Source organism: Rhinolophus sinicus, chromosome 1, assembly GCF_057876585.1.
Source record: "Rhinolophus sinicus isolate RSI-liver-muscle chromosome 1, RSI-T2T, whole genome shotgun sequence".
Classification (NCBI taxonomy): domain Eukaryota; kingdom Metazoa; phylum Chordata; class Mammalia; order Chiroptera; family Rhinolophidae; genus Rhinolophus; species Rhinolophus sinicus.
The window spans coordinates 165,016,982-165,044,653 of record NC_142501.1 but is presented as its reverse complement, the minus strand read 5'-3'; the positions used below and the strand labels follow the sequence as shown (position 1 = coordinate 165,044,653).

The 27,672-nt window shown below is 41.2% G+C and overlaps 1 protein-coding gene across 2 annotated transcripts in view; it reads left to right on the top strand.

The window, feature by feature from the left end:
- The window catches only part of SCD5 (stearoyl-CoA desaturase 5), a 142,761-nt gene extending 115,121 nt beyond the window's left edge, over positions 1–27,640 (top strand). For both annotated transcript variants that reach the window (XM_019731353.3, XM_074324282.2), the window contains exons 4-5: positions 22,357–22,589; positions 26,151–27,640. In XM_019731353.3, the coding sequence (XP_019586912.2) occupies positions 22,357–22,589; positions 26,151–26,341 (424 nt within the window). In that variant the 3' untranslated portion in view covers positions 26,342–27,640. The remainder of the gene's footprint in view (positions 1–22,356; positions 22,590–26,150) is intronic.
- Positions 27,641–27,672: the final 32 nt, after the last annotated feature.

Below are 27,672 nucleotides of genomic sequence, written 5' to 3'. Positions count from 1 at the left end.
TGCACTACAAGAATTTTGTAACTTGCATCAAGGATGCATATTGAAAAGTAACCCTTCTTGGAGCATGCTGTTTGGCTTTGTTATGAACGCACTGAAACCACCCCACAAAGTGCTTCTTGATGCCCCATGCCCCTTCTATGTTCCTGGAGGTATTTTGAAAGTCAGAAAAGACACACAACAGCGGGATGCAACATTGGTGGCTATATATATATATATATATATATATATATATATATATATATATATATATATATATGTGTGTGTGTGTGTGTGTGTGTGTGTGTGTGTGTGTGTGTGTGTGTATATATATATATATATATATATATATATTACAGTAGTTCCCCAATTATCCACTGTTTCACTTTCTGTGGTTTCAGTTACCCATAGTCAATCCTGGTATGGAAATATTAAAATGAAAATTCCAGAAATAAATGATTCATAGGTTTTAAATTGTGCACGGTTCTGAGTAGTGTGATCTCTCCCCATCCTGCTCTGTCGGCCTGGGAGTTTTCCCTTTGCCCAGTGTCTCCACACTGCATATGCTCCCTGCCCTGACTCTTAGTCACTTAGCAGCTGTCCGAGTTATTAGACTGACTATCACAGTGTCGCAGTGCTTATGTTCAAGTAGCCCTTCTTTTATTGTTTTAATTATCCTATTCTATTATTAGATATTGCTGTTAATCTCTTACTGTGCCTAATTTATAAATTAAACTTCATTATAAGTATGTATACATAGGAAAAAACATAGTATATATATAGGTTTGGTACTATCTGCTGTTTCAAGCACCCATGTCTTGGAACCCATCCCACACGAATAAGTGGGGGACCGCTGTATACATCATACGCTCTGATGACATTATATAAAGTAACAGATGTGCATTCAGAAATGAAGCCACTTTTTTAACTGTGTGAAGCTTAGGCAGCATTATAATCTATGCTGGCGTTGGGTTATTTATTTATTCATTCAGTCAACACAACGAGGCAGCTATGGAGAGGTATAATAAAATGCAGTCTTGAAATTAAAAGATCCTGCCTTTGTTATTCTCTGAGATTCTGTTTCTAAAGTGGTGATATTTACCTTACCAAATTATTGTGTGAAAAGATTAATTTATGTGAAAGTGTCCATCACAGAGGAGATATGCAATAAATATTTGTGTAATTAACCTCACATACAGCATGATAAGAAAGCCACTCCATTTATGAAGACCTTAGGTTCTAAAAACCTGTTCATATGTCCATGTTTTTTAAGTCCAAAGTGGCTAAGAGAGGTTTAGCTATCAGTCTCCAGATGCATCTCCATAAATTAAAATATAAGTGGGGTCCTCAAAGCTTTAAAACCAGCAGTACTCTTTCTTACATTCTATTGAACATTTTCCCCCAAACGTGCACCTCTTATGTCTATAATACTCTCATTTGCCACCTCTCTAGCCATATGATGTTTTGCTGATTTGGATGGGCCCTGAACCCAGAAACTTTGAGCTTATGGAGTCTCACTTGCCTACCACAGACACATCAATAGCTCTTCACCAGGCTAGGCGTATGTTTGCTCATAAACTCCTGGCCTTTACCAAAATTAACGAAGTTTAGGCCAAGGGACATTGTTCATTGCTACTAACATTTAGCCATAATCTCAAAAAGTTGCATTTTTCATTTCACTAATTCCTGTTCCTTCCTTTTTGATCATTATTTGGTATTTGGCCTTTAAAGAATTCTTCCTACGGTGCCATAAGCTCCCTCCAACCTTTGGCATTCTCTCACCACTTTCAGTTTTGAAAAATTGTTTCTACTTTCATTTCCATCATAATTGAATCTTTCGTTGGCAGCATTTTAAAGGTACTCGCTACTTTTACACTTTTCAAACTGATGATGTTACTGATGTTCATAAAATACCTTAGAACTGAGTGCAAATCCACCTCACACCCCCCTAACTCAGGAACAGTATGTGGCAGAATGATTGCTTTCAGCTGCTAATACCATCGGCTGCTGGTGGACACAGCTGATGCCCTTTGCCACTCTGCTTTGATCATACCTACCAACTTCCTTAAATGGAAATTTGTAAGTAGAGGCATTTCTATACCAAAGGGAAGAAAAGAGGTTGTCCCTGCGTTTATTAATCTTATTGGGAAGGAAAGACACATACTTATAAAATAGCCAGAGACCTCCAAGTTCATATATGAAAGCAACACTGCCATAAATGATTCTATTAAGAGTTGAGGGAATTTACAATAAAGGAGAGGAGGGTAGAATGAGGTCCTTGAAGTCTGTATGGAAGTGATGGCTCTTTATTGATGGCAGGACAAGGGCCTTCTCTTACTGTCATTCACCTAGAACAGAGTCTATCCCTTTATTACCACTTCTTTTACACCCTTCAGTAAATGTTTACAGTTTTCTAAATATAGATCTTACATGTTTCTTATTCAGTTTATTCCTAGACATTTTATGTGTTGTTACTGTTAATAGGAATTGCGGAATTTTTCTCCCAGTGAGAAGGACAGGGAGTGGATGCCCAGACACTGTATCTTACCTGCCTAGATATCCCAGGTGAACAGCAGGATCTGTCAAGTTGCCCAGACTTTTCACAGAATGCCACTGGGAACCACACCTGGAGAAGCTGTCACGGAGGTTGTTGCCCAAAAGCACGCTGACAGGAGGCAGAGGGCTCTCAACCCAGAACTACCATGGAGATCGCTGATTTAATCAGCTTTAGAAATTAAAAAGTCACCTTCCTCCTTCCTTGCTTTTTTAAAGAAATGCTTTCATGGATTTAGAAAACATTTTAAATGAATAAGTGAGAGCATAGGCTAATGCTCACTTCCTGGGGATAGGGCCTTATTGCAAAGAGTGCTCTAAGAGTCAAATCCTCAGCCTAAAATACTGAAATTACACAGATTAAAAGGAATGGATTCCTAGTGAAAGGCCAAAGAAATCACTGTTAGCCACCGGTTAAGGAAATCCTTGTCAGAAATCGGCTTTGAAATGTCTCCCTGTCCAAGTCACTTACTTCCCACTGCCTATTTTCATATAAAACAATAACAAAGCTGTCACACAGATGCAAAGAATCTTAGTGCTGAAATGATGTGATTTGTCACAACATGCTCATTGACTCAACTGAAGCATACTGTTTCTTCTGACATTGGCTTTCTCTTATAAACCTACTCTTATCTTGTCTTTCATTTTAAAGTAGAGAAAAACAATTACTCAGATGTCCTAACTATCAAGAGATTTAGAGACCCATATATATATACTCGTATATTCTTTTTTCAAGATAGATAAACAGGCTTTCAAATTCTGCCCAACTAAGAACCTGGATTTTTAGGATAATGAAAACTTTCATTTACGAACATCAGAGAGCCAGTATTTGTTCTAGTGGATTGAGGAAGCAGCACATCGTATGTGACTGTAATTACCAACACTTCAGGCAAGAATGAGATATTACAAGTCTTGGAATCCCAGGTGGTGGTGAGGGGATTTCTTGATCCTGAAGGCTAAGTGTTTCCAGAGAAAAAGAGGAAGAGAAATTAGACAAAGACCGTCTAATGCAGGTGTTCCAGCAGATCTCTCTTAAAACTGTGATGGTTCAATTTAATATGTAAATATAACCCCCCCTCCCCCGTGCTCTTTGTGCTTTTGCTCATTATTACCTGTGTTTACTTCCAGGTAAAGAAAGGGGGATTGGGAAACAGGAAGCCATTCAAATTTTGTATTGAAATTTTGGATCCAAGTTCTCTTGGAAGAAAGGATGATTAACATGAGGCCCCAGGTCCTTCTATTTGTCGTCAGCATCTAACACATTCCTCCTCTTCCATTGCTGTGGACAAATACGAGCTGACATTGCCTAGCATGTAAATGGGCAGCTTTTACTTTTAGGGGATTCCCCTCAGGTGCTCGTTCAGAATCTTTTTTATCTTGAATATACAAAATTGTAATAAGCTCAGTTATCTTGTTTCAAGCCTACATCTACTCTTAGAATAACAATAATAGCTTCCAGTTGTTATTTTTTATTATGCCTAGAACATTCTCCCGTATTGATTTGCATATACTGAGTACCTACTGTGCACCACACTTGTTCTCTGTGCATATAATTCATCTCTCATATCTTTTCATATGATGGAAGCTGAGGCTCTGAGAAGTTGACTCAGTGATAATTTGTAAATGGCAGAGCTGGAATTTAAGCAAACTCTGTCCAAACTCAAAGCACCTGCTCTTTCGACTTAGCTACTTTGTAATAATATTCATAGAGAATATTCTCTTTCTTCTTGTCCCATGTCATCCTATTGCCCACTTACTTTGCTTGTATGTTTTCTATTTATAGCCATTCTGAACTATTCAAAATAAGAAGTTTTGCCCACCTGTGAGCCAGAGTTGTCTCCTGTTTAACACTTTTCCATGACTTCTCCTGGGGAAAAGTTACAACTGTTCTCCCCATGACCTGGCATGCTTACCTTATCTCCTGGTACTTCTGTCTTTTACTTCACTCTCTAGTCATGCCGTTCCCCTCACGCTTCAGGCTGTTCTGTGGCACTGTGCTTTTGTTCCTGCTAGTTCTCTGGCCTAGATCCTTGCGACTCAAAATGTGTACTGGAACCAGCAGCAGGAGTATCACCTACCGTGTTTCCTCGAAAATAAGACCTGGTCTTATAGCAGGACTTGTTAGAAATGCAGGATTCAAGCCTCACCCCAGGTCCCAAGCAATTCCGTTTTACAGTGATTATTTGAGATGCATTGACCTAGAATGTTCTTGTCATGTTTGTCTCCTTACCTTAATACCTCTTATTTTTTCTTCAAAACTCACCTACAGGAGACTAAGGTCAGCAGTTCAAAGACCCTCTGGGTAGTGGAAGGGAAGTGTCCCCAAGCATATAAGCTTTCTGTGTAGTATAAATAGCATATAGCTTTTGCCTTTTGGGGGCGTCTGTGAGGTCCTCCCTTTTCCAACTGCGAAAAGCAAATTTTCTGTGAAGCAAATTTTCTTCATAGACTTTAGCCCAAACAATATATATTGCAACAGAATGGCTGCAGAAATAGATGTGTCAATACAGCTGCTTCTAGTAAGCCAGACATTAGAGATTTGCAATTACATAAAATGATACCATTCTTCACAGAAAAATGTTTTCTGTTCTGGAAAATATAGTTATTTTTTATAAAAGTATGTTATTTATGTTAACATGTAATAGGTTTATTATTATTTTAATGAATCAATGTATTTAATATTTATTTTATAGTATTAAATACATTTTATAATATAATTTTATATAATTAACATATATTAACATTTAATGAATTAATAAAGCATTTGTCAGTTTTAATTTCCCTTACAGTAAATATTGATGGATATAAACCACATAATCAAAAGCTCTTTGGAGTTCTCAATAATACTTTTAAAAATGTAAAAGTGTCCTGAGACCAGAGTGTGAGATCCATTGTCCTAGGGTAAGCTACGTGCCTCTCCACAGCAGGTCTATTGAATCATGGGCATATCTCGCTTATACGCTTACTGTGTTATGGAAAATGATCCATTTGTATTTCTTTCTCACTTGACTATAAGCTCCTTGAAAACTGTGCCTATGTCCTATTCATCTTTGTCTTTATTGAGACTAATGAAACACCCAGCACCTCCCCAAATATTTTTGGAGCTAAGGAGTACGTTTACTCTTCAGTTTATAGAGAGCACTAGACAACCTACACCTGAGAACCAGCTTCAGGGGTGATGATTTGTGTATGATACTCTAACCCTCAGTTGCTGAAATAAGTAGCAGATAGACACCACCACCAGCACTAGTGGAATTCCACTCACTCAGAGCCTGAGTATGTTTCAGCAGCCTGGAGGCCCACCTCTCGGGGTGAGGTGGGGGAAGCTCCATTAACGCTCTGCAGTCGCATCCCATCAACAGTCGTCTTCTCCAGGACTCACGGTGCCTCTGAGCCTCAAAGCTATGGTGAGAGGATGACAAAAACAGACATGGTGCAACAAAAGACCCATTTGGCCATGGTTGTTGGTAACTGACCTTGGCCAGCTCCAGTGTGAGAGGAGGGGGAAGGTGATGCGTGTTCCATACAACAGAATCCCACGTCAGACCAAATTCTACCACAATTAATAATTAGGGCCAAAAACAGCCATGTGGCACATCTGTAAACTTGGTTCAGCCCTGCCTCCTGCCCTGTGGGGACACCCCAACAAGCCTCTTGCACGGAAGGCAGGCATGTCACCTTCTTGTCAGAATCCACAGCAGACTTGTGTCCGGGGTTGGGCACAGGAGGGAGCGAAGCCCAGGTGATGCCGCTCTGAGGGAGCCCTGCTGTGGGACGGACCTGCACAGATCTCGAGCCAATCTACGTATTTCAACCACTTATTTTACTGGTGAAGACTCCCTTATTCGAATTACAAATTCTTTAGTGCTGGTTAGAGATAAAAATAGCTGAAGCCTGTAAGAGACCTCTGGTTTATGAACTATTTAGAGCAGGGGTGTCCAAACTGTGGCCCACGGGTCAACTGTGGCCCATGATCCATGTTAATTGGCCGGCAGCAAATTCCAAAAATATATTTAGTTTACTTAAATAAGCCAGGTAAGGCAATATGCACGTCACCTCGAGTGAGTGGCCCAGCTGTTTGTGTATTTTACTGCATATGGCCCTTGGTGAAAAACGTTGGAAAAAGTTTGGACACCCCTGATTTAGAGGTTGTCAAGTGCTAACTAAGCAAGCCTGAGTGTGGTTCCTGATTAGGGTACTTCCAATGTGAATGAACTGCCCCTAGGGTGAAGAAACACACACACACACACACACACACACACACACACACACACACTCTCACACTGTTTATGCTGAAATAGCTTCAAGCAAATGACAGGTAGTATAACAATATCATTAGGTTCAAATACATGCAGTGTAGTGAAAGCTAAATATAGTAGTGTCTCATCTATTTGAAACTCAGCTCTCCAGTAATTTCTTTTCACTGGAATAAAGCCAGGAAACTGTAAATAGACAGAGAATCATTATAGTAGATGCTCAGCGCCAGATTCATATTATTTCATGGAATCCACTAAACTCCAAAGTGCAGGTTCCACCCTCTAGCACCACAGAGAGAGAGTTTTGAGTCAATGTCACAATCCTAAGAATTTTTTTTTCAGCCTTAGCACAGACGAGCCCTATCAGCTCTCACCCAAAGCCAATGTGTTCTTCATTTGCACACAGATTGAACAAGTTTAGCTCTCTGGTTTCCAATGCCTTTGAAGATTAAGCGAAACAGTTTAGAGGGGGACAGAGAAGCTACTGCAGGTGGGAACCCTGACAAATAGAAGTGACAGCTTAGCAGCATACCTGAAAACAAGGGAGGGATCAACAAGATTTAATTAGTAAATATGGGGGTGATCACTTTGTAGTGTATACAAATGTCAAATTATAATGTACACCTGAAACTTATATAATGATGTATATTACTTTTACCTCAATTTTAGAAAGTAAAAAAATTCTTATAATGACTGAGTCATGTCATGACTCGGTTAGTCAAGACCAAGAGCTCATCATACCTCAGCAGACACTGGGCAAAACTCAGAGCAGCCACTGATGTGTCTAAACTCGCTGTCATTGTATCAGACACCAGTGGGGTACCACTGCAGACTGTCTGGACCTCCTCTGTCCTGGGACTTTTGGCCACTTGTTCTGTGCAGTTCTCTGTGCACCCCAGCACCTTGTGCTACTGAAAGCACCTTCCTCACACCTGCACTCTGTGTTGGGGCGTCTTGGAGCCTGTGACACCTCTCAACACGTATAATCACAATACAGAAGTTTTTTTTGGGGGGTGACAATGAAGGGGGAAGCTGGCAGATACATTCTTCCCCTGTTCTCCTCCCAGAGGGAATGTTCCAAAGCTCAGTTGTTCATACGGCCTCTTTGAATATGGTCCCACTAGGTTGCGATATCAAGCAGTGGCCAGCTCAGTAGCACACTCTCCTATTGGCCCCCACCCCTTAAATGCCTCCCGCATTCTCTTTCTCTGGACTGAGCTCCCTTTAGAAAGTAGTAGCTTATAAGCTTTTGCCTTAAGCCCTGCCTTCTGTGAAACCCAGACTAAGATACCCATCACTATCAAAGTTGATCAAGTTTTTTCCATGCACTCTGTTTAAGAAGACAGAAAAATGAGTAATGATTGCCCCATACAATTTTTTTTTAAAGTTGGGGTAATTGAACATGTATACCCCTCAGCTAGCAGGAAAACTCAGCTATCCAAAATGATTCTCCTCTTGAGTCTTTACTGCACAGTTGTCCTGAAGGGATGTTGAATAATGCAATAACCACAGTTGAGAGGAGACTTACAGGGTAGGCTTTCTGGAGGAAATCGATACTGAGCTGAGTTTTGGAGGCCTGAGGGTGCGGGGTGGATGCTTTGGAAGGGTGGTGAGCTTGAATTTAGGAATGGAATCCCTCGGCTAGAAAGCATATGTTGTACACAAGGGTCATGCCTTTTACATGTGAAATGAAGAAACCATATTGTATCAGCCTGTTCGTTTTGCCCTCAACAAGAAAAATGGCCAGGCCACCTAATCAATTCAGCTGCAGCAGTTGATATTAATCATGAAGATGGTTGAAACGACTCCATTGGCTCCTTTCCTGCACAGATTGGCTCCCAGTGAGTAGTTTATCATCGATGCTTTTGGAATTAAACTTGCTCCCTGTGAGGGTAGAGGGTTGTACTCTGGATGATGTCCTTTAAGCACAAGATCCACATATATGTAAGCTGGAATGATCAAGGGAGTGAACACACACACACACACACACACACCCCTCGAATGTCACTGTAATTCCTTTAAAACTTTTATTGCTAAATAATGGTAAGGCAGACAATCTTATTTTTTAAAGGAGCACTCTTTAAATTAAGTTAAATTTTCATACTGAAATGTTAGGTCATATCCTAAAATAAACAGAGAAAATCAAAGTTAAACAACATCATCAAAGAAAAAGTAATTACCTACAAATGTAGTGGGCTTTGATTCCTTTGGGAACTGCATAGCTCTTTGAGAGTCTGATGAAAGCTATGGACTTTGTACCCCAGAAAAATGGAACACACAAGAGTTTGCATACAATTTCATGGAGCTCCAACTGAGAAAAATGGTTTTGTTTTCTCCTGCAGTGTTCAGTTTATCTCAGATAGCAAGGGTGACAGTGGGATGCAGTTTTAAGGGTGAAAGTGGAAATACAGCAACTTTGTTTTAAAAATTATTTTGTAAATGATTTTAATTGCTCATTTTCCTCATGCTAGTCTATATACCATCAGGAGTCAGCCTGTTCCCATAATTTATTGAGAACACTTGTTAACTAGTCAGGAAGGGAGGGAGAAGAGTGGGAGAGAGGAAGGACAGAGACAAAGACAGACAATCCTAGAGCAACATCAGTCTAACCAACTTTAATTTCTTTTTGTTTTTATAATTTATTTTTTAAATTTATTGGGGTGACAATTGTTAGTAAAATTACATAGATTTCAGGTGTACAATTCTGTATTACATCATCTATAAATCCCATTGTGTGTTCACCACCCAGAGGCAGTTCTCCTTCCATCACCATATATTTGATCCCCAACTTTAATTTCTATCAAGAGGACTAGAGAAGTTCCAAGTATCAAATAGTTATGAGTGTTAACTCATCTAATTGCTTTTGCCAAAGACAGATGGATCTTCACCCTCCATTCCTTCTAGTGCACGTCAATAATTCAGCTGCCTGCTGGACGCCTATTTTGCTAACCAGCATTTTGCGTGCAGGGAACTGCGAGTGGTGTGAATTGTATCAAGACAAATCCTGCCCTCAAAAATCTTGCCCTCCACTTACTCTGATAGAATCAAAGCTTTGAAAAAGGAAAAAGGCCTTTTAAACCTTCCTTACAAAGTCTTAGCCATCAGCATGCCTAGGTATTTTCTTTAAGCACTTCATTGTTAATGAGGTAGAAATAATGCTCTTTGTGTTGAAATTCTGAAATGATTGTGTTTATCTGTTGAACTGCTTCTTATTGAATCAATGCAAACTGTTTGCATTGACAAATTAAATTCAACTGGATAGATGCAACTAACTTCTACACTCAGACCTCAAAAACAAGTAAAGCTGAAATCAGAGAAAACTAAAACGTCTTTTTGCCACTGCATTGCAAGCTTCCGAAGAAGGCACTTTCGTGGAGCAGGTTTTGCTGTCTGCTTCCTTTGTGGGGGAGGAAAAACATCCACAAGAGAAGGATTATGCATTCTAGATGGTCCAATTAAAAGATTTTCTTCTACAGGAATCCTTATCATGAAGTAACACAGGGGAAGTGATGTCAAGACTAATGGAGGGTCAAAGACAAATCTGGAGTGATTGAGTTTCAGAGAATACTTCAAATGCAGCATTCATGCACTCTTTCACTTAAAGACACTGCAACACCAGAGGGGAAAAACCGAGAGCACAGCAGCAAAAGGCCATTTTCAACTTAAACAATTCAAAGAGTCTGGAAGATTTTCTGAGAGCTGGAAGCCATCAATGAATGGGCTTCCATCTTACATCTGCATCCAAATGAATCACATATTCTACCTTCTATGGTCAGTACCAGAGGGGACAAAAGAAAGGGGAGAGAATGTTCCATGCATTTACAGACTACACCTGTTCTCTAAATAAATGTTTTCGGTGAGCTTCCAGATGATTTTGCCTAGTCCCTTACAAGATGCAAAAAATGTAGGGAAAATAATTTCTGGCTAGGCGTTAAATGAAGTCACAAAACCAACCATGTTTAATTGGGGCTGTAATTTCTCTCTCACCCGTTGTGGTGTTTGTTTCTTTTCACATTTCTTCAGGCTGCTCCCCCGTTGGAAGTTGGCAGCCCCCCTTGGAAGTCAGCAGGTCATCTTCCCTTCCTTCCTGCTTTAATAGATTTCACTCTCAGTATCTCACACACCACCAGCTCTGAACTGCTGTGCGTATGGTTAGTCAAGCAACAGAAAGTGCTTGCAGACAGAGAACAACAATTTCTTTTTCATTTGAAGAAAAATGAGTTTTAAGATGCTTACCACACTCAAATTTTTGTTAAAAAAAAAAAAAGTAATAAATAAATATATATATATATATATATATATATATATATATATATATATATATATATGAAATTCCACATCCTTTCTTCTTGGTAGAACAAATTTTTGGCCTCAAGGCTATTTTTAATGTTTCAGTTCTTTTTATTGTGATCCAGTTTATAGGAATGAGGATATTCTTCAGATCATTGAAGACGTTGAAAGGTTAGGGCGCATGTCTATATTGGTGTCCTATGTCTGAAGCTACTTGGATCGGGGCATTGTGGTATGTGATGGCATTTGATTGTATGAAAATGGACTCCTTATCTTTAGCTAAATGCTGGGAAGCCAATTGTGGCATTGGTATAATGAGGAATTGTGAGGTGGTGAGTGTGGAAAGGTTTTCCAACATCCATTGTGGACATGTAAACTGTTACCTTAAACTACAGAATGCTGCTCCCAAGTTACCAGTAAAGTGAGCTTGAGTGCTTTGGCTTTTGTGTTTTTGGCTTAACGCGCATCTCTGGTTTCACATCTGTAGAGGAGAGCTACTCTTCCTTGGGTCGTTCTTGGATTCAAACCACCCCCTCTCTCTAGCCCTTACTCTTTCCTTTTTCTCCCTGGATGATTTTAGGAGTCTTCTCCATTCCCAGAGTCTGAGAGTTCACAGAAAGACAGAGAGGAAACCTCGCACATTCCAAAACAAGACCAAACCTGTTAGAGCGGCTGTTAATCTTAAATACTGCCAACATTTTAACCGTGTGTGGCAGGTCAGAGAGTGACCTGGAAGCTCATGTTCAGAAATCATTCATTTAAATTAGAGGTAGGAAACCTTACAGGATTGGGTCCGGATGAGCAAGAATGGCTTTAGTCAAGTTGTTGGCTTTATAGCCACAATCCTGCCAATTCAAGAGATAAGTAGCCAATGAAGACCCCAAAAGGAGGCTGCACACTTATTGTGCGGTTTGTATGTTTTGAAAACCTTGGCATTTTTTCTCTCATATTCTTTGCTCTACTGAAGTCTTTGCAGTGTTTTTATTTTCCTGAGAAGCTGAGAACTCGCAATTTTTTAACCAACGTACCATTCATTCAATCATTCCACAAATACGTAGGAATGCTGCTATGTGTGAGTCTCTGTGAGATGCTGGAGAGTCGGGCTCTCTGCTGACTCAGCTGACCCAGCAATACATCCATGTGCCAGGTCAGGTTACCCCAGAAGCTGGTTCTGAGACTGATATTACATTGTAGGAAGTTTACTAGGGAGGGTTGCTGGGGTCGACACCTGTGGAAGAAGGGCCAGAAACAGGATTGGGCAAGAGAAGAATATGCACTTTGATCCATTTCAGTGAAGGCCTCAGCCAACCCTACGGTGAATGCTGAAGCTGGGATGACTCCAGAATCAGCGAGAGTTGGAGCAATGGGATTAGTCTTGGGCCATGGCCAATTCCCCTTGATTGGTCAGACACTGGATGCAGTCGTTAGGAGAAGGCATGCCCTAGGGCAAGGCAGCTGCCCCTAGCAGAGACAGCACTGCCAGCGACTGGGAGATTTAGTCCTCTCTCTGCTCTGTCAACCTTAAGGGGTTGGCTGTGTTTCTCAGCCTTCTTCCAATCACAGTTACAAGATGACTATCACAGGTCTGGGTGTCACTGTGAAAAAGCCGACGCTATCTCTGCCTGTGTGCTCTTTCTGTTGTTGAGGAAAATATTCCCTCACTTCTCTCTTTTTTTTAAATTATGGTAGAATGTATACAACATAATATTTATCATTTTAACCATTCATAAGTATTCACAATTCCATGGCATTAAGTACTTATTACCATTATCGACTATATTCCCTATGCTTTGCTTTACTTATCCATGAAACAATAACATCCCTTTCCCTCTAGTTCCTAGCAACCTCTATTCTACGTTCTGTCTCTGTGAATTTGTCTATTATAAGTACCTCATATAAGTGGATTCATAACAATATTTGTCCTTCTTGTGTCTGGTTTATTTCACTAAGCATATTTCCACGGTCCATCTATGTTGTAGCATATATCAAAATTTCATTCCTTTGTATGGCTGAATAATATTCCATTGTATGTTTATACAACATTTTGTTTATCCATTCATGGATTGATGGACACTTGGGTTGTTTCCACCTTTTGGCTATTGTGAATAATGTTTCTATGGACATTGGTGTACAAATATCTGTTCAAGTCCCTGCTTTCCGTTTGTTTTTTTAAAAGATTTTATTGGGAAAGGGGAACAGGACTTTATTGGGGAACAGTGTGTACTTGCAGGACTTTTCCAAGTCAAGTTGTTGTCCTTTCAGTCTTAGTTGTGGAGGGCGCAGCTCAGCTCCAGATCCAGTTGCCCTTGTTAGTTGCAGGGGGCGCAGCCCACCATGTCTTGCGTGAGTTGAACCGGCAATCTTGTGGTTGAGAGCCCACACTCTAACCAACTGAGATATCTGGCCACCTGGGAGCTGAGCGGTAGCTCATTGACTTCATTCTAGTTGCAGAGGGCGTAGCTTGCTGGCCCATGTGGGAATCAAACCGGCAGCCCCGTTGCCCAGAGCTCACGCTCTAACCAACTGAGCCACCCGTCCACCCCCCTGCTTTCCATACTTTTGAATACACACCTAGCAATGGAATTGCTGGATCATTTGTAAGTTGATGTTTAACCTTTTGAGAAACTGCCAAACTGTTTTCTGCAGTAGTTGCACCATTTTTCATTTCCACCAGCAATGCACAAAGGACCTAATTTCTCTACACCTACACCAACATTTAGTTCCTGTTTTAAAAATTATAGCCATTCTTTCCCTCATATCTATTGGCTACTGTTGGCCATTTTCTAACTTAATTACTGGCAAAATGAATGAGATCATCATGATTGCCTCAAACCACTCAGGACCCATGCCCTGGGTAGAGTCCATTTCCCTGAGGAACATGGCTGCAAAGAGGACAGACAGATGGATAGCTGAACAAAATCAGGGCATTCCAGCAAGAAAGAAAGTGTGGGAGTGAGTTATAGAGAGGCTACCATCAATGTTTGCAATGGAGAAGCTTTAAAACATCAGTGCCCAGACCAGAAATTCTCATTCAATTGGATTCAATTGGTGTGCAGTGGGTTCCCAACACCAGTCATTTTTAAATGTTTGCCTAGTTGATTCTAATGTGCAGCCTGGGATGAGACCACTGGTCTAGCAGGTGAGAAGGCCCACTAAGTCAGCAAGTACGAATACTAAGCTTTGAGAAGTACAGCATGCTACAGGAACACTACTGGGGCACCTTGCCTGGAAGAGGGTAAAGGAAATCCTCCAAGAAAACGTGATGTTTAGACTGATATTTGGAAAAGTCAGGTCAACCAGGCTGGGAAGACTGTCACAGACACAGGGACTCCTGCCTCAAGGTCTTTGTACTTGTGGTTTCCTTTGCCTGGAATCCTCTGCCCCATTTAACCATGTGACTAACTTCTCACTTCCTTCAAGTCTTTCCTTAAAAGCTTTGTGTCAGGAAGGCCTTCCCTCGGCAGCCTACCTTTACTTCATATTCTCCTTCTCTGCTTTATTTTTTTTCTTAGTATTTACCACTAACATGCTCCATATATTAATTTATACTGTTTATTAGCTATCTTTCCTACCAGAAAAAAAAAAGTATATATATATATATATATATATATATATATATATATATATATAACCTCCCTACAAGAATACCCCTGCTCCCAAAGATGGGATTTTTGTCTGTTTTGTTCATTTTATATCTCCAGTGCTAGGTCGGTACACGGCGCATAGTAGGCACTCAATAAATTTGTTAGTACTGTGTTTTACAGAAGAGAAACCTGAGTCTCAGTGCAATTAAATAATTTACAACATCACGTAGCTAGGAGGAAGTAGAAGAGTTGGGTAGTTAAATATTCGATGATGCTTTACAATGTAAAAAACCCATTTAACAAAAAGACAGTACAATATCAATGGCCCCTCTCCAGCCTCCCTCCCTCCCACCAGTTGAAGAAAAGAAATCTTTTTTTTTTTTTTTTAGTGTTTTTTTTTTGGGGGGGGGAATATTGGGGAACAGTGTGTTTCTCCAGGTCCCATCAGCTCCAAGTAGTTGTCCTTCAATCTAGTTGTAGGGGGTGCAGCCCACCATCCCATGCTGGGATTGAACCGGCAACCTTGTTGAGAACTCACACTCCAACCAACTGAGCCATCTGGCCACCCCTCTGGAAGCTCAGTGGCAGCTCGTTGTCTTCAATCTAATTGTGGAGGGCGCAGCTCACTGGCCCATGTGGGAATTGAACCAGCAACCCTATTGTTCAGAGCTTGCACTCTAACCAACTGAGCCATCTGGCTGCCCCGAAAAGAAATCTTTTAAATGAGGAAGGATTGGGTGCTGGAAACTTTCTGGCATTGCTCTGTGGACCATTGAATAGGGCATTCAGATTTGAGTGTTTTAAGCAAGGAGGGTAGGAAGCCATCTCAGCACTTGTTCTGTGGCAAGAAGGCCAGAGACTGTAATTAAATGCATACCAGCTGCTCAATGACAGTGGCGGGCAGGAGGAGGGAAGGGGTATGCACTACTTGGGAAGATAGGCTGTTTGTTTGAAATGGTTGGGGAGAATTTTCACACAGTTATCAGCATCAGGACCCATCTCACTGTCAATCCCACCCAGATTTGCCGTGACTCCTAAAAATTCCTTCCTCTTTCATCCATTACGTTGAACACACAAAGAGGAATCCTAGCAGAATACAAGAAGAGCAATCAGAGAACAACCCTATAATTAGATCTGCTAAAGCTCTCTCTTAGAATGAGAGCAATGATTTTCATTTATTTATTTATTTTTAGTAATTGTTTTATTTTTCAATTACAGTTGACATACATTACATTAGTTTCAGGTGTACAACATAGTGATTAGATTTTTATATAACTTAGGATGTGGTCACCCTGATAAATCTAGTACCCATCTGACATCATACATAGTTATTACGATATTATTGACTCTATTCTTTATGCTGTACCCTACATCCCCGTGAGTACTTTGTAACAACAAATTTGTACTTCTTAGTCCCTTTCCCCAACCACCCTCCCAGCTGGCAACTATCAAAATGTTCTCTGTGCCTGAGTTTATTTCTGCTTTGTTTGTTTGTTTATTTTGTTGTTTAGAATCCAAATGTAAATGAAATCATATGGCATTTGTCTTTTTCTGTCTGACTTACTCCACTCAGCACAGTACCTTCCAGGTCCATCCATGTCTCCACAGATGGCAAGATTTCATTCTTTCTTATGGCTCAGTAATATTCCACTGTGTATATGAACCACCTCTTCTTTATCCATTCATCCACTATTGGACACTTAGGTTGCTTCCATATTTTGGCTAGTGTAAATAATGTGCAATGAACATATGAATGTACATGTCCCTTCAAAGTAGCATTTTGGGTTTCTTTGGTTAAATACCTAGAAGTGGGTTTCCTGGGTCCTTCTTTGTCTCCTGTTATAGCCTTTGTCTTAAAGTCTATTTTGTTTTATTTGCTACTTGAGTTTTACTTTTTTTTTCCTTTCGTTTCCTTTTTTTTTTTTTTTTTTTTTGAAGCCACTGCTTTGATTCATGCTTAAGTACCCGCAGTATTAATCACCATGCCTTTTGTACCATCAGTGCAAATGTCATTTCCATTTTTATGAAATATCTGTTCCCCATTCCTTTACTTTCAGGCTGTCTGTGTCTTTCAATCTGAAGTGAGTCTCTTGTAGGCAGCATATATAAAGGTTTTGTTTTCTTATCCATTCAGCCACCCTATCTTTTGATTGGAGCATTTAATCCATTTACATTAAAAGTAGTAGTTGATAAGTATGTAGATGTTGCCATTTTATTACTCATATTTTTTATCTTCTTCTTCTTAAAGAAGTCCCTCTAACATTTCTTGTAATACTGGTTTGGTGTTGATGAACTCACTTAGCTTTTCAATGTCTGGGAAGATTTTTATCTGTCCTTTGATTCTAAATGATAGCTTTTTTGGGTAGAGTAATCTTGGTGATAGATACTTACTTTTTGTCACTTTGAATATTTTATGCCAATCCCCCCTGGCCTGCAAAGTTTCTGTTGAGAAATGAGCTGACAGTCTTATAAGAGCACCCTTTTAGGTAACTAACTGCTTTTCTCTTGCTGCTTTTAAGATTCTGTCTTTGTCTTTAACCTTTGGCATTTTAATTATGATGTGTCTTAGTGTGGGCTCCTTTGGGTTCATCTTGTTTGGGACTCTGCACTCCTGGGCTTATATGTCTATTTTGTTTGCCAGGTTAAGGAAGTTTTCTGTTATTTCTTGAAATAAGTTTTCAATTCCTTGCTCTCTCTCTTCTCCTTCTGGTAACCTTATGATGTGAATGTTGGTATGTTTGATGTTGTCCCACAGGCCCTTTAAACTGTTCTCATTTTTTTGGATTCTTTTTTCTTTTCACTGCTCTGATAGGGAATTTTCTGCTACCTTATCTTCTAAATTGCTGATTCAATCCTGTGCTTCATCTAATCTACTCTTGATCTCTCTAATGTATTCTTTATTTCAGTTATTGTATTCTTCACTTCTGACTGGTTATTTTTTATGTTTTCTATCTCCATTTTTATGTTCCCTATATCTTTGTTAAAGTTCTCACTGAGTTCATCTACTCCTCCCCTAAGTTCATTGAGAATCCTTATAACCAGTGTTTTGTACTCTGCATCTGGTAGATTGTTTGTTTCCAATTTATTTAGTGTTTTTTTCTGGAGCTTTGTTCTGTTCTTTCATTTGGGACATGTTTCTTTGTCTCCCCATTTTGGCTGCCTCCCTGTGTTTGTTTCTATGTATTAGGTAGGGCTGCTATGTCTCCCGGTCTTAGTAGTGTGGCCTTATGTAGTAGGTGTGCTGTGGGGCCCAGTGGCTCAGTCTCCCTGATCACCTGAGCTGGGTGCTCCAGGTGTGTCCCTTGTGTGATTGGGTTGGGTATGCCCTCCTGTTGTAGTTCAGCCTTGATTGCTGTTTGCATGTCAATGGGAGGCACTGACCTTCAGGCTGACTGGTTGTGAGGATTGGCCATGACTACAATGGAGGAGCTGTTGGGCAGGAACTGACCCTACAGAGCAGGATTTGCTTTAGCAGAGCTCTGGTGCTTGGCCCTTTAGGTGTGTTGCCCGCGGAGGTAGCTGGGTGGTATTCCGGGTTAGTCTGAAGCCGGCCACTAGGTGTACCATCCCCAGAGCCTACTGGGAGGTGCTCTACCACAGACCAAGTTCAGCTGCAGTCTGTGCCCTGCCCCAGGCCACCTGGCATGAGCCACAAAGCAATCTGCTGATGGCACCCATCTGCGCTGGGCTTGCAGGTGCGTGGGATAAGACAAGCTACAAACTGAGGCTGGCTCCCACTAGTGCCCAGCATGGGGCTACTCACGACAACGTATGGGGCACACTGAGGCCAGGTGCTTCTTGTTTCAGTTTGTGAAACTTTGAGAGATTTTAGGAAAGAATAGCATGAGCCAAGACAGGTCATTTGTATGGAGAAGCCACTGAAAGCAGCTTGGCTGGGTCTGTGAGTTGGGTGGGGCAGCATCTTAGGGAATCACCAGGGTAGGGCAAGATAACCAGGTTGACAGAGACTCAGATATGGTGGTCACATGTGTCTGCATGTTGGGACCATGGAGGACTCAACAAAAAAACAATGGATTCTACCAGCACTTGTGTCTGGGAGAAAATTGCCCCTCCAGCCCTTGCCCTGAAGCCAGACAATTCAGTTTCTCTCCATATGTCCCTGGCGCCTTTTGAGCTGTTGCCCCAGTGCTGGAGCTCAGAGTGAATGAGTACATCAGTGAGTAAGTCCATGCTTGGACTCTTAGGAGGAACTCTAGCCTCCCTCCATCTCACTCAGCCATAATCTCTTCTGGTTGTCACACCCAGTATTTGTAAGGACTTCTCTTTCTGGCACTGGAAACCTGGGCTGGGGATTCTGGTGTGGGGCTGGGACCCCACACTGCTCAGCAGGGACCTGTGCAGCCGAGCTATCACTCCCTATTTTTAACCACCGCACATGGGTGTGGGGCTAGCACTTTCCACATCTCCACCTGGTCTCAAGGTAGCTGCTTCTGTACGTCCTTAGTTGTAGGACTTCTGTTCAGCTAGACTTCAGGTGAGTCTCAATGATGGTTGCTTTGTAGTTTAGTTGTAATTTTGATGTGGTTGTGAGAGGAGGCAAGCACAGTGCTTACCTACTCTGCCATCTTGACCAGAAATTGCAGGCAATGATTTTTTAAAAGCATGTTTTGTTTTGTTTTTTTGAGGAAGAGGAAATTTAGCTGGACAGTGGTTGTGCCAGGAGGTGAAGCCCAGGCCTTTTTCTCCTCACACTCCTCGCCACATTGCTGGTGCCATCCCTCCACAGGAACCCAGCCTTCTGGGGGAGTGCAATTTCTGGAACAAGAGTCCAGGCAGGCAGGTGGCTTTTCTAAACAGTTCAAAGGGAGGAAGCAAGGGCAGGGCATAAGTGGAAGCTGAGTTCTGCGGGCTGGTCAAATGGAGAAGGTGGGTTCCATACGGCTAAGCAGAACAAAGGCCTCACACCTCTCTAAGCCGAAGGGTCCCCATTGGCAGAGTGTGTCCCTCCCGAGTCTACTATGAGGAGTAATTGAGAGAAGACCTCTGATATGCTTAGCCTGGTACCCAACACAGAGGAAGTTCTCAATACATGAATTTTCTTTCTCCTTGTTTTCAGAAGCAAAATGAGGGCCCCAGACAACGGCTCAGAACAGGAATAGGAGAGGCTTTTTTCAAAGGTCCTGAAATATAACCCAGAGACTCTTAAGTTGCAAAATGCCTTCTCTTGGCAATGTTCAGCTGCTTGTTTTTCTCCTCAGAGGTGCAAACAAGGAGCAGCAGCAGTCTTGGGCTCTGGGCATGTCTTCCATTTTCCCTTCAGAGCACCCTTCCTCTTCACATGCTAGTGTGAAGGGCACTGCATGCTTTACCCAAATTCCCTCTTCAGCTGCTACTCCTACCCTCCAGCTGTTGTCCTTTGTGGGCATTGTCTTTGCCCACATAGAATTCTGGGACTTGCCCTTGCCCACATGGAATTTTGGGAAATGCCCATGCCCACCTGGAACTTCCTTGCCCAAGGGTTCACCCCTCCCAGAGGGCACCCTGAGGCCAATGGCCGCATGATGGGACAACTGTAAAGTGTCACCCAGCCCCAGAGTTCCCCATTGGATCTGCTGAAATGCATTGTGTGTGAGCTTCTCCCTTGGCCCAATCCTGCCTTCCTTCCTCACAGGTATCCCTCAAGAGCACTCCCCAAATGTCTTCTGCCCCTGACTCTGGGGATCCCACTCTAAGACCAGCAGTCCCTTTGTTGTCTGTTGTCTTTGCCTCTCCAACCACACCCACTCATTTGATTTCCCAGGAACCTTGTTTCTACTAAAATGCAGCCATCTTGTAGCCCAATGACAGGAAAACAAGAGCTGGTGAGTTAATATGTTGCCCAATAAAGACAGTTATCATTATGGGAACTGATACTTATGTGCAGCTAGCAATCTACAAAGCACAATTGCATACATGATTTCATTTGCAAAGCAGAATAGCACGATGGTCTCCAAAGAGATTCTGCCTGGATTTGAATCTTGGTCCTATTACTTATTAGTCTGGTGACCTTGGGCCAGCTACATAACCTTTTTGTTGCTCAACTACCATCTGTAAAATGGGGATAGAAATCGTCCTTTCCTCCTAGAGTTAGAATGAAATAAGTCAGTACACATAAAGGTCTCAGAATAGTCATGACACACAGTAAGCACATAGTACATGTTAGCTATTAGTAGCTGTTAGTATTTGATCTTCACAAGAAACCCATGAAGTGTTATGATTACTAGGTTGGACATCTGTCTTGCTCTGCCTCATACTCTGGCCCACCTTTTCTCTCCAGCTGTTGCTGCAGCCACCTGCTGGCAGAGGGGTAATCCAACAGCATGTTGCTCAGCTGTACTGCTTATTTCTTACTTCCTGCCCGGCTTCTTTGCCACCTCTGACTGAGATGCCTGTGGAGTGCACTTAGCCATTCTGACCCAAGCAAACATGGAAGGGTGAGGGAGCTAATGTCCCATGTGGCAACCCTGCAGTCCCTTTTTTTATTCCTTGAGAGAATAATTCTGAGGTAGAATCTGTCCCCTCAAGGTCCAACTTCAGTTGCGCATAGCAGCGGGCACCCCTGGCTTGCTTTCCCTCCTTCCCTGCTTCATTCTTCCCAGTCACTTACTCCTGTAGTATGAGCTCACTTCCCAAAATATAAAACCTGCACACAAACCCTTGCCTCATGCTCTGTTTTTTGGGAAATCATCTAACTGTGCACAAGAGGAGCATGAAAGAATAAAAAGAGGCCAGTTCAACATCCAGAATCAGATCTGGACTCAAATCAAAGCCTTCCATCTGCCGAATCTCATGCTCTCACACTGTGCCACCTCCAAGTTGATAAATATGCCTCTTAACAGAGGCCTGGAAACTTGATTAGATGATGGGAGGCTAGGGAGGAAATCACTACCAACAGATAGCTTTGGACACTTTCATGTCACAGCCCCTCTCCTGTCCCCGTATAAAGCTGACCCTACATGGTCAGAGGATGGTGAACAGTGGCTCCACTTGACTGAAGCCTGGGGCAAGGAGTGTGTCAAATTTGCCTTTGTATCACGAGCGCTTAGGGACTGGCATGCAGTAGGTGCTCAGTAAATTTTTGCTGGATGCCCAGGTCTAGAAATCAAACTATTGATAGCTTGTTTTTAAATGATTACCTTTTATATGACTATGCCTGTTCCTGTACTTAGTGTTTATTTTTTATGCTGGTTTGGAATGTAATCTTTAATGGACTGAGAACATTTTAGGTAGTGGATTATTTTCCTTTTTTACCAAGCTAAATTAGCATAGAATCATGTGCCTGAAAATTGATGAGGCAAAAGAAGAGTTAATAAAAAGGAGCCCGAGGGGGACTGCCCAGGCTTGCATCCCCTAGAGATAAATTAAGCTGTCCAAACACCCTTAAGAAAGAGGAGATAAGACCAGAATAATCTGGTTTTAACGCCTACACAAACTGCTGGTGCCTGCCCATTGTTTGAACTCCAGCCTCATTATAATACAATTAAAGTGAAATATACATTATGGCTTGGCCCCTGTGGGTGTATGGGTTTGTGACCCCCCCACACACTCACAGAGTGACACACAACACTTTTTATGCAAAGTGTTGAAGTTGCTGACCAGCATAATGTCTGACTTTTCCTGCCCTGTCCCCTATTCCTCAGCCTGTCCCTGCCACCATCAGCAGGTGCCCAATGATAGCATCATATCCTGCCTTCCAGGTACTATAAGATCACCGTGGTGCTCATGTGCTTCGTGCTTCCCACGCTGGTACCCTGGTGCATCTGGGGGGAGAGTCTGTGGAATGCCTACTTCTTGGCCTCTATCCTCCGCTATACCATCTCACTCAACGTCACCTGGCTGGTCAACAGCGCCGCCCACATGTATGGAAACCGACCCTATGACAAGCACATCAACCCTCGGCAGAACCCACTGGTCACTCTGGGTGCCATTGGTGAGTAAGGGTGTGAGAGCCAATGGAGAGAATGGCAGCTCAATTTTCTTGGCTTCTCATGGTTTTGTGGAATCTGTAAAATGAAGCAGTGGAGTGAAGTGGAATGAACTTGGGCTTCGGTGTTAGAATCTTGGCTCTTGGACAAGTCCCTTAATCTCTAATTTACAGTCTTCTTGTCTATGAAATGAGAAGAGCAATGCCTGCTTCATAGAGATGTTGTGAGGATTAAGTAAGATACTAGTATATGTAAATTGCTTGGAACAGTACCTAACACATGGTAGGTGCTCAATAATTAGTCGCTATTATTTTTGTCAAGGAAATTTATCTAAAGGAGAGTAGCAGTAGGTTTTTCTCTCCAACTTCCCTGAACACTCTAGCCTCAGCTGTCCAATCATTTGGCTGATCATAAGAAAATAGGCCTTCAAACAAAGAGATGGGAAAAAATGAGACTGTGGCATCTCGTGGTACCACAACATGGGTTTGGTAGAGCCCTGGTTCCTTCACATACACTCTGGGTGAGTTATCTGGCTCCTCCACTCTGTGTCCTCATCTGTAAAGTGGGGATAATAGTAGCATTTACCTCCTCCGGGGGTCTTTGGAGGGTTAGATGAGTTAACATATAGCGTTTGCAGCAGTGCTTAGCACAAAATAAGCCTTCAGTGATGTTTTTATTACTAGCCATATGGTCTTAGGCAAGTTACTTGTCCCTTCTGTGCATTTACATCCTCATTTTAAAATGTGGATAATCATAGCTCAGAGGTGTGAGAATTACAGGTGCTCATACTCATTAAAACGCTTAGCACTGTGGCTAACACACACTAAGTGATTAATAAATATTATTTGTGGCTTTATAGAAGCAAATCGGGCTTCTTGGTAAGCTGAGCCTTGACCAAAGAGACCAAACCCAGGAAGAGAAGTTCCTACTGTTAAGTAGAAATGGTCTCCACATCACTTAACAATGAGTTTCTACCACCACTCTGTTAAGGTTTTCCATTTATTAAGACCCTAGGGATCTTTCATTGACAAGAGCAATGTAAGGTGGAATAAACACCAATTTTAGCTATGGGATAACGAGATAAGCAGAGAGAAAAGTGCCTTGGAAAACAGGAAGAAGAGTTTTCTGGCCCTCCTATTGCTTTCTCCTCCTCTTTCCCTTCATCTTCTAGAAAGAGTCTAAAGAGGGGAGCCACATCTAGTGTTGACTCTGAGAGCAGACTGCAGTGGAGACAAGATGTACTGTTACCGTCTTATATAGAGATGGTGGTCCAGGAACACCCAAGGAATATGGCCACAGCATAGTCCCTGAAGAACTGGGTATTGGTTTTAAGTCTACCCAGGTCAACACTGGACCCCCAGTCAATTTTCTTCGTAAAGGTCCTGGAAGGCTCTTGTTATACCCACCCAACTGTACAGTAGGTGAACACATACAGAGTTCTTAAAACAGTGCCTGTTTATGAAAATAAGGGGAAAACTTCTCTATACTGTACCCTAGTCCAGGAAAACTAAATATGATGAGGATGGAGGGGCAGAGTAGAGAAGACCTAAATTAAGAAAATCACAGACCAAAGATCATTCCATCTGATATACTCATTGTAGAACAGAATCCTTCAAATGTGGTCAATAGAAGAACTATATGACTTTTAGCCACTTAAAATAGTAATGGAAGAAACTGGCTTTTCTTCAAATGGTTAAAAATAGTTACTACGTATACGCATATGATCCAGCAACTCTACTCCTAGATTTATACCCAAGAGAAATGAAAACGTATGTCCACACAAAAACTTGTATGTGAATGCTTATATCAACATTATTCATAATGACTAAAAAATGAAAATAATCCAAATGTCAATCATTTGTTGAATAAATACAATTGTATAAATACAATGGCACGATAAATGGTGGTATATCCATCTAATGAAATACAATTCAGTAATAAAAAGAAATGAAATACTGATACCTGCTCCACCTTGGAAACATTATGCTAGGTGAAAGAAACCAGTCACATAAGACTATATATTGTATGATTTCATTTATATGAAATATTCAAAAGAGGTAAATCTATAGAGATTGTATTAGTCAGGGTTCTCCAGAGAAACAGAACCTGTGTGTGTGTGTGTGTGTGTGTGTGTGTGTGTGTGTGTGTGTGTGCGCGCGTGTGTATCAGTATATATACTGTTATATGTATTACATATATTCCTCATAATAAATTTCCATATATATAGAAACAGTAGAATACTTATATAAACATAGATATATTCCATTGTTTCTGTAGATAGAGTGTGCGTGTATGTGTGAGAGAGAGAGAGACAGAGACAGAGACAGAGACAGAGAGACAGAGACAGAGAGACAGAGAGAGAGAGCGAGAGAGAGAGAGACTGATTGATTTATTGTGAGGAATTGGCTCATGCTATTATGGAGGCTGAGAAGTCCCATGATCTGTTGTGTGCGAGCTGGAGACTCAGGAAAGCCAGTGGTATAATTATGTCCAGCCTGAGAACCAAGGGAGCCAATGGTGTAAATCCTAGTCCAAGGGCAGGAGAAGATGACAGATGTCTCAGTTCAATAAGTGAGTCAGGAAGAAAAATTCCTCCGTCCTCTACCATTTGTTCTATTCAGGCCTTTGATGGATTGGATGAAACCCACCCACGCTGGGGAGCGATATCTACTTTACTGAATCCACTGATTCAAATGCTAATCTCATCCAGCAACATCTTCACAGACATATCCAGAATAATGTTTAATGGGCACCCCTTGGCCAGTCAGGTTGACACAGAATTAAAAATCACAGAGACAGAAAGTAGGGCTGGGAGGGATAGGAGATGGTTGGGGGATGACAGCTAAGGGGTGTGGGCTTTCCTTTTAGATAATGAAAATATTATAATTCATTGTGGTGATGGATGCACAACTCTGAATCTTCTAAAGGCCACTAAATCATACACTTTAAATGGGTGAATTGTATGGTATGTGAGTTATATTCCAATAAAGCTGTTTAAGAAATCAAATGAAAGAAGCCCTGAGATCCTCACCCGCCTCCTGAAAACACCTTTAAAAAAAGTAAAGGAGGAAAATCTATTCACTGGGAGGGATAGAATAAAATATAGGCAAATTTTGGATATTGAAAGATCCAATTCCTTACTTACATATCTAAACGATTCTCATTTATCTCTTCCAAGCTCTCCCCAGAAGTCTTGCTCTAATTACTCCAGTCCACAGGGGCTATTTTCCTTTTATGAACATGCATCAAAATGATGATCTGTTACCAGCTATTCAGCATTTTACTTAGAAAGTACAGCTCTGAAGTCATGGTAGCATGTCTCCAATTCATACAGGAAAGTTTTGTGATTTTATGCTGTTATCTTTATTGTTATTTTCTGTTCACATTTAGTTTTTCTAGCCAATTAAGTAAACGCTTCCTAAGGCCAGGAACCAAATCCTATGCTCTCCAAAGAGCCTGCCTGACACAGTGTCTTGCATATGGTAGACCCGCAATAAATGAGTGCTTAAAAAATCTATGCAGAGAGGAGGTGAGTGGTTTATTTCAATGCTTATTTTGTCTTCCAGGTGAAGGCTTTCACAATTACCATCATACCTTTCCCTATGACTACTCTGCGAGCGAATTTGGCTTAAATTTCAACCCAACCACCTGGTTCATTGACGTCATGTGCTGGCTGGGGCTGGCCACTGACCGCAAACGGGCAACCAAGCCAATGGTCGAGGCCCGGAAAGCCAAGACTGGAGATGGCAGCACTTGATCCTGGAGCTTCCATCAAATATGTCCGCTGTTGACACTTTGGTTCATGCCTTCTATTACTATAGTTCTTTTGTCCATTGGATCGGGGGAGGGTGTAGAGGGTGGGAGGGAATGGAATCTATGTGGCTTGGGAATTTTTTGTTTGTCTCAAAGTCAAGACATAATTATCAATGAAAAAAAATTTTTAAGTTAATGTAACTCTGATTTAACATTAAAGCGTGTACATGTGATTAAATTGCTGTAGGTACAATAAGTCAACAATACATTGTCATGTGCTTGTACATAATGTTAACCCTGATAGGATGAATGAATTTAATATTCTTTCAGTACGATTCAGGAAAGCATTTGTTTTCTTTCCCATCAGCTAACCCAGAATTATTTTTAAACACACTATCTGAAGGAGCAGAGAGGCAGGGTAGAAGACAAAAGAGGGGAGTCCTAGTAGTAACTAAAGAATGTTTCTGTTTTGTAATTATTGTGTGTGTTTCTATTGTTTTTTAAGTTAGAGAATTGAACACTTCTTAAAATGAGATACAGAAAATGTCTTTTTTTGGCCCTGTTTACAACTTGTTAATGCCTCACTGTCTTTGCTTCAAAAGAGATCTGTTTACTGCCCAGCTAGTTTTGTGCCCAGCCGACCCTATAAATCAATGCCTGGTTAGGTGTTTGATTTTTTTCTGTTTGTTATTGTCATTTTAAAAGTATATAACTCAGATGTGCCAGACATCAAGTTAAGCTCAAATTAAGATCTCATTTCAATGTTTAGATACCTAATTTATATTCTAATTGATCCCAGCCACTGATGCATGTACTTTAGCTGCTTCTGCAAAATAAGCATATTAATTTTCCATACCAGGCCATCAGATCTTAATAACCAACAATTGTCTAGAACTCAGTGTCTAGTAATATTTCACTTGCATGCGGCCTTCATTGATTTTGCAGCAAAGTATAAAGTGATCATTCTGTAGCTTCTAGATTAAAAATTTGTGTGTGTGTGTTAAGTTGCCTTGTAAAGAGCATGTTGAATTGATGGGACAGTGAGCCCTTTGTGTTAGATGTTAGAGCAAAAGAAAGGCTTATAGTGTTGGCATTGGAGCCCTTCGAAAATAGATCTTTTTAGGAAAGATGTAGAATTTAAAATTAAAATTTTAAATTTTTGAAAAAGAAGTGACGCCAATAGAAAATTGTCATAATGAAGTTCTTCATCCAGCAGGTGTTTAACAGTGTTCTTTTGCCATTAATAATGTGTAAATTATGAGTGATTTACAATAAATGATTATGAATTTGTTGGTGTTCTTGACCAGATGTTAAGTGTTGTTTAAAGAATGTCCT